At 54.8% G+C, this 6763-nt stretch overlaps 1 protein-coding gene across 6 annotated transcripts in view; it reads left to right on the top strand.

Moving 5' to 3' along the window:
- The first annotated feature begins 1540 nt into the window (after window positions 1-1540).
- The window catches only part of Top1mt (topoisomerase (DNA) I, mitochondrial), a 25056-nt gene continuing 19833 nt past the window's right edge, over window positions 1541-6763 (top strand). For 5 of the 6 annotated variants that reach the window (XR_001236215.1, XM_013520029.1, XM_005395761.1 and 2 more), the window contains exons 1-2: window positions 2143-2321; window positions 6147-6262. Coding sequence is in view for 5 of the 6 variants with exons in the window: in XM_013520029.1 (XP_013375483.1) it covers window positions 2215-2321; window positions 6147-6262 (223 nt within the window). In the remaining variant the exon portion in view is untranslated. Of the gene's footprint in view, window positions 1927-2142; window positions 2322-6146; window positions 6263-6763 lie in introns of those variants that run through there. The other variant, XM_013520030.1, reaches the window with a different exon arrangement.

The raw sequence follows: 6763 nt of genomic DNA, 5'->3' as shown, positions 1-6763 counted from the left end.
AAAAAAGGAGGGGCTGGGGATATAGCTCAGTGGCATAAGCGCCTACCTGGCAAACACAAGGTCCTGAGTTCGATTCCCGGTACCAAAAAAAGAAAAAAAAAAGCAGAAAATGATTACATCTCCCAAGCCTGTCTCCTTGCAAAACAGGCTCCTCTTACTTGCTGTGACAACCTGACTGCCCACCCCTGGGTACCCCCTGCTGGTCTGGTGAGGAGGAGGAGGGCACAAAGGTGGCCTAGACCTGGGAATGCAGGCAGACCCTTATAGGAAAATGGCTTCTGGACTGATTTCTTTGCTCTGGCCATGCCCAGCTGGGGTCCCCTTACCTCCAACCCCCACCCCAGCACTTGAACTGCAGGTATCCTGGTGCAAAGCAATATTGTTGTGGGTTTGATTTACCTTACCCTAATGGCTGATGGCGTCAATCATCGGTTCATGGAATTATTGGGCATTTAGATATTGTCTTTGAAGAAGTGTTTGTTCGGATCTTTTGCATCGTTCATGGCTGGTGTAAAGAAACAGAACAGATGTTCATATATTGCTCTCGTACCCTGTAATTTGGCTGAATTTATTTTATTAGTTCTGTTAATTTTTTGTAGATTCTTTGGTATTTCCTAAACACAGGGGACTACGCTATCTATAGGCAGAGACAACTTAGGTCTTCCTGTCTCACCTGGATCCTTTTCTCTCCTGTGCTTGGCCGTTTGCTCCAGGTAGGACCTTGGCATAGTATTGAGCAGCAGCCGTGAGAACAACATCCTGATCTCATTCCGGACCTCAGGGGAAGCACCTAGTTCTTCATATGGTTGTGGGGCTTTTGTTGAAGTTAAGTGACTGACTGGAGGAAGGTCGTTCCATTCCTGGATTGTGGCTTTTTGTGTTGCCTTTGTTGTTTAACATGTGAGGATTTTTTTTCTTTTACCGGGAATCGAACTCAGGACCTTGTGCTTGCCAGGCAGGCACTTGCGCCGCTGAGCTATATCCCCGGCAAGGAAATTGGGTTTTGTCAGATGTATTTTCTGTGCCTGGAGAGTTGAGAGGGTTTTGTTCGGCCACGCCTCTTAGGAAACCTGAGGAGCCTGAAGTGGAGACACAGGAGTCTCAGTCTTGAGGTGAAGCAGTGATGGGCCTGTGCTGGGATGTCTTCCTGCTTTGCGGAAAGGACTGTTTATAACACCGTATGCAGGGGCTGGGGATTTAGCTCAGCGGCATGGCGCCAGCCTTGTAAGCGCAAGGTCATGAGTTTGATTCCCAGTACGGGAAAAAAAACCAAAAAAAAATTCTAAAACACTGCATGCAGCTTTCCAGCAGCACCTAGAGGGCGTGGCTGTCAGTATCTAATGTGTCCCCCTGAGGCGGTTGGATTGCCCATTCTGAGATAACAGGGTCAGCTACCGGGCTCCACGGCTCCACGGCTGCACGGGTCCTGGGGCCAGCAAGGGCAGCCCGGTGAAGCCCAGCCTCTGTGTTCCTGCCTCCAGCCACTAGATGTCAGTGGAAAACAAATAAGCTGGTGAAAGTTGGGAGGGTCCTACCAGGGCGCGCCGGCCCTTTCTCCCTGTCTCCACTGTATCCTCCTAGCCTGTGAGTTACAGTCACATATAGAGGCTGGGAGGTTGGTCGGTGCAGCTCGCTGCTGGCGTAAGGTTTGGCAGTGTGGCCATGCTGCCCAGGAGGCCTCCAGGCCAGCCTGGTGGTCCTGAGACCTCGCGGGGGAAACGCGTCTCCCGTTGTACCCGGTCTTTGGTCTCCTTGGGGTGAGGGGCCGGTGAACGAAGATTGTTTTGCAGGACTTGTACTCAATCTGTTAAGTCACCCCAGCAGGCTGCATTGGGCTGGACAGCTGCCATCTGCCGGTTCTGTGTCCTCTGGAAGTGCCGGCATTTGCTGTGTTTTGCTACTTACTCGCCTGAGTTATGTAATGAGGTAGGGCCCTCTGAACCTGGAAAGGCGCCCTCGCTGCCCTGGATAGGCGCTGGGATAGAGGGGCAGTGCTGAGCACCGGCCGCCTGCCGGCCCTGGGGCGGGACTCTGGCGGTGGGTGGGTCCTGGATGGGCTTGGGTGGGGCTCTCAGTGGGCGGGGGCTGGCGGGTTGGTCGGGGGAGCGGTGTAAGTGGGTTCCGGGGAGGGGTGGGCGGGTTCCGGGGGGAAGGGTAGGCGGGGCTGGGACGAGCCGGCAGCGTTGCTTTCCTACAAGAAAAACCTCAGAGCCGATGAAGGCTGGCGTGCTGCGGGGCTTCCGCAGGGTGGTGCGCTTGCGGCTCGGGAACGCTTCCTGCCGCTGGGCCTCGGGGACCCAGCCGAAGGCCTGCAGAGCTGGGTAAGGCGGGCACGTGGGCCAGACTAGAGCTGAATGCGAATCTGGTACTACCCTGTGGGAGGGCCACATGCTGTTTAGTACCCCTGCCAAAATCTCGGGTAACCTGCCAAAATCTCGGGTAACCTGAACGGCAGCCGCACCACACCACATATTAGTGACTTGCAGAATCTTGTAACCCAGTCCTGCCCAGAGTGACAGGCCCTGCCCTGCGCACTCCGCACTTCCCCGTGGCTATGACTAGGCCTCTGTTCTGCTTGTTTGGCTTAGAAGTGGTCTCTAGTCGGGCGTGATGGCGCACGCCTGTAATCTCAGCACTCGGGAGGCTGAAGCAGGAGAATTGTTGCGATTTCGAGATCAGCCTGGGCTACAGAGTGAATCAAGGCCAGATTGAACTGCATAGCGAGATCCTGTCTCAAAAAGACACACACACACACACACACACACACACACATGCACACACACACAGAAAAAAAAGAACTGGTCTCCTCGATTCTGGATTCTCTGGTTCCCAGGTCAACTCCCAGCGATTTTCCTACCGTGCTTGCGCTCACTGACCTGGGGCCAAGGCGTCCAGCGCACACTCCAGGCCTCTAGCTTGCTGGCACATTATTGGCTCTGGGAATGTGGCTGAGATGCTGCTCTTCCAAATCCCAGCCTCACTGCCTGCCCAGGGCGGTTGCCTCAAGCCTGGCGATGGCCAGTGGAGTTTATTGATTGTCACTTAGTGCTCTGAGGGTGGTGTCTTATGGTGACCTTATGGTGACAGCCCTGTCTGGGTGTGCTGTCACTACAGCCTCTGCCTGAGCTCAGGGCCTCAGGGAGTGGGTAAGGAGGCAGGGCCCTGCTGCCAGTCCTGCTGGCCTGGGTGTCGATCCCAGATGATGTTTTTCCCCGAAAAGGTGCAGGCAGATGCTTCAGAAGGAGCGGCATGGTGTGGTTGTACAGGTGTGGTAAGGGGGCAGGGACTTGTTTGTGTTTGCATGTGTCTTTTTGGGAAAGGGTCTCGCGATGCAGTTCATGCTGGCCTTGAGCTCACTTTGTAGCCCAGGCTGGTCTCAAACTTGAAGCAGTCCTTCTGCCTCAACCTCCTGAATGCTGAGATTACAGGTGTGTACCACGACACCTGGTTAGGTATATGGTTTCTTTCTTTCTTTCTTTTTTTTTTTTTGGTACTGGGAATCGAACTCAGGACCTTGTGCTTGCCAGGCAGGCGCTTGTGCCACTGAGCTATATCCCCAGCCCGACACCTGGTTAGGGACTTGCTTCTGATGGCAGTGCTTGGTATCCCCATCTGAAGGGACAGTTGAAAGTCACCACAATGCAGTACCCCATGCCCTGCTCAGCTGTTGGCCAGCAACTTGTTTAACCTTGACTTCAGTGTCCTTGTCTGGGAAATGGGGGGCAGGCAGGATCTACCCAGTGGCTTTAGTGACAAGTGTTACTGTCAGTTCAGAAGGTCATGCTTTTAGCATTTTCTCATCCTTAGGGGGCAGAATGACTCTTTGGTGGGTCTATTTTTTTTTTTTTTTTTGGTACGAGGAATTGAACTCAGGAGCTTGTCCTTGCCAGGCAGGCGCTTGTGCCACTGAGCTATATCCCCGGCCCTCTTTGGTGGATCTAGCAGAAAGCATCTTAGTTTAATTCTTAGTGGCACCTGCTGTCAGTGTCACCCTGGAATGCGGGAATAAGGTGGGTGGAACTGTTTTTTTTTTTTGGTTTTTCTCCGGTACTGGGAACCGAACTCACGACCTTGCACTTGCCAGGCAGGCGCTTTTGCCGCTGAGCTAAATCCCCAGCCCCGGGTGGAACTGTTTAACACCACAGAGCCTGTGAGGTCAACAGCACCGTCTCTGACCCGTGAGGATCTTTGGATTCAGTGGGCCCCTGCTCCTGTTATCAGTAGTTTCTTTTAGAAGTGGCTCATCAGTTAAATGTATCCTGGCCTTTCTTGCCTCAAACAAATCATTAAACGTAATAAACCAAAAATGGAAATGGTGCCAAAAGTTTATTTGAAAAGTGAGGGGTGAAGGGGTAAGGGAAAAACTGGCTCTGCAGAGTGAACCTGGGCTAAACAAGAGAGGGATCTCATTTTTTGGTTGTTTTTTTTTCCAGTACTGGGAATTGAACTCATGACCTCACGCTTGCCAGGCAGGCCCTGTGCCGCTGAGCGAAATCCCCAGCCCCGAGAGAGGGATCTTGTAGTTAACAGGTCCTGCTTATTTCCCCAGCCAGCTTTGCCATAGTTCCCATGCCCTACCGCCAGTTCTATTCATCACTTCCAGGTAGGACTCCTGTGCCTGCAGCTTCCAGCTTCAGGGCCAGGCTGGTGGCTGCCCTGTCCACCTCCTTCCTCTTCCTCTTCCCTCAGAGCATGCACACACATCACACAGTTTGTTCAAGAGCTTCTGTGTACCACCCCAGAATTTTTTTGTTTTTGGTATCAGGAATGGAACTCAGGACCTTACGCTTGCCAGGCAGGTGCTGTGTCGTGAGCTACCTCCCTTGCCCCCCAGAATGTTCTTAAGCCCACCAATTTTTTTTTTGTGTGGTATGGGGATCAAACCCTGGGGTGTTCTCCAACCCCCACTCTTTTTTTGAGACAGTCTTATTAAGTTTTCCAGATGGAATTTGAACTTGAGATCCTCCAGCCTCAGCCTCCCTCAGTGCTGGGATTATAGGCATGTACCACTACTCTTGGCTAATCCCAAGAGCTTCTTTGAAGCTGTCAGCTCTGCTCACATCACCCTCTGCTCCTCCTAACCTTCCCCAGTGCTTCTCTGCAAAAACAGAAAGTCCTTTTCAGAATGTCTGTTGCTTACATCCTTCCCTTCTCATACCACCACAAACCTCCACTCATGAGGCTACCAGGCCCAGCGCAGGAGGGCTGCCGTGCTCTGAGGCCCAGGCCTCTGCCTGGTCTTTATGCCTGGGGAGGAGTGGTCATCTCTCTTTCCACCTCCACCACGTGGTGCGCCCTGCCCTTAGTACCGCTGTTGCCTGTGTTGGGACTGCTCCTCTTGCGTCTAGTGACAGAGCTGGGGCTCGGGTGGCAGAGATCCCTGCCTCCAGGCTTCTAGGTGTTTCAGGATCTCGTTCGGCCTGTTTCCTCCCTGCAGTTCCTTGGAGTCTGTGGGATCGCTTGGCCTAGTGCAGAGATGGTGGCCCCGCAGACCCCTATGAACAGATGCTGAGTTGCAGCAGCGTTAGCACGTGGTGTGGCCCATGGCGGGTTGTGTCTGATTGCCTGCAGGATCGGGTTTGCCTGGAGCACACCCATGCCTCACCCACTGCAGAGGCTTCCTGCCTCTGTCCCCGTCCTCACCCCTGCCCCAGCGCCCCCTCTCTTGTGGGACCATAGGTGTGTCCCCGTCTTCTTGTGAGCTGCACCACCCGTGTCCCTCCCAACTCCCGGCTCATCGAGGAAAGGGTTCTCCAAGCACAGCCACGCTCTACTTGCCACATGAGCGTCCATGTGGAGGGGTCTGTGGGGCCCTGTAGAACGTTCCAGAGGATTCTAGGCCAGCTCTGATGGGGCCTGCTGGAGAGGCCCCTGAGCCTTGGAGAGGAGTGTTCCCTGGACCCTTCCACCCACCCAGGCTTGCTGCAGTCTGTCTCGGCAGCTTGCCTTGTGCGCATCTGGGTGGCACTCCCTGGCAGAAAGGCCCTGGACTGCTCTCCTTTCTGGCCTTGTCTTTCGCCTCTGTGAGGTGCAGGTCACAGAGCCCACTGTGTGCGCCTGTGGGGGAGTCAGTGGCCCACACAAGCTGGCCCTGGCTGGCATCTGGGCAGCACTTGGCAGCCAGCCCTCCCTCTGCTGTCTTTCAGGCGGGAAGAGAAGCAGAGCAAGGACAGAGTGAAGTGGAGACAGCTGGAACACAGAGGCCCGTGCTTCGCCCCTGCCTATGAGCCCCTTCCTGAGCGAGTGCGCTTCTTTTATGACGGTAGGACTCCAGGCAGGGCTGCTCCTCTGGTGTGCTGGTCTGCTGCCCCCCTGCCCCCACCGTGGCCACTGCGTGCCTAGGGTAGCGCTCTTCTCTGTGTGGGCTCTGTGCTCTGAGACCTACTGGCCTTCCCACAAGTGGGAACCAAGGATGCCAGGAGCAGCGCAGGGGCCTGCTGAGCCTCCCTGGGAACCAGGGGCAGCTGCAGGGGAGCGGAGACGGGGGTTGAGGGCTTCAGGGGCCAGGGTTGTGCTCACCAGCACCTAGCAGGGCTGGGTAAGCATCCTCTGGCTCCGCAGCCTTCCCTCTGTCCGTTCCATCTCCTGAGTCCACCGTGGCTGTGCATATCTGTACCCAGCACCGGGGGGTGAGGGCTGGTGTCTCCATTTCCCATGGTATGAGAGCATGCATGTGCCGTGTGTGTCCAGATGTCCATGTGTGTAACAGTTGCTCAACCCCATCATATGTTTCCTGAGTGAGAAATGGAGCCAGTACTTCTTT

The sequence above is a fragment of the Chinchilla lanigera genome, unplaced genomic scaffold, assembly GCF_000276665.1.
Source record: "Chinchilla lanigera isolate Chin_1 unplaced genomic scaffold, ChiLan1.0 scaffold00053, whole genome shotgun sequence".
In the NCBI taxonomy this organism is placed as follows: Eukaryota; Metazoa; Chordata; class Mammalia; order Rodentia; family Chinchillidae; genus Chinchilla; species Chinchilla lanigera.
The sequence above is the reverse complement of the archived record's forward strand: the minus strand, read 5'-3'. Positions and strand labels throughout refer to the sequence as shown.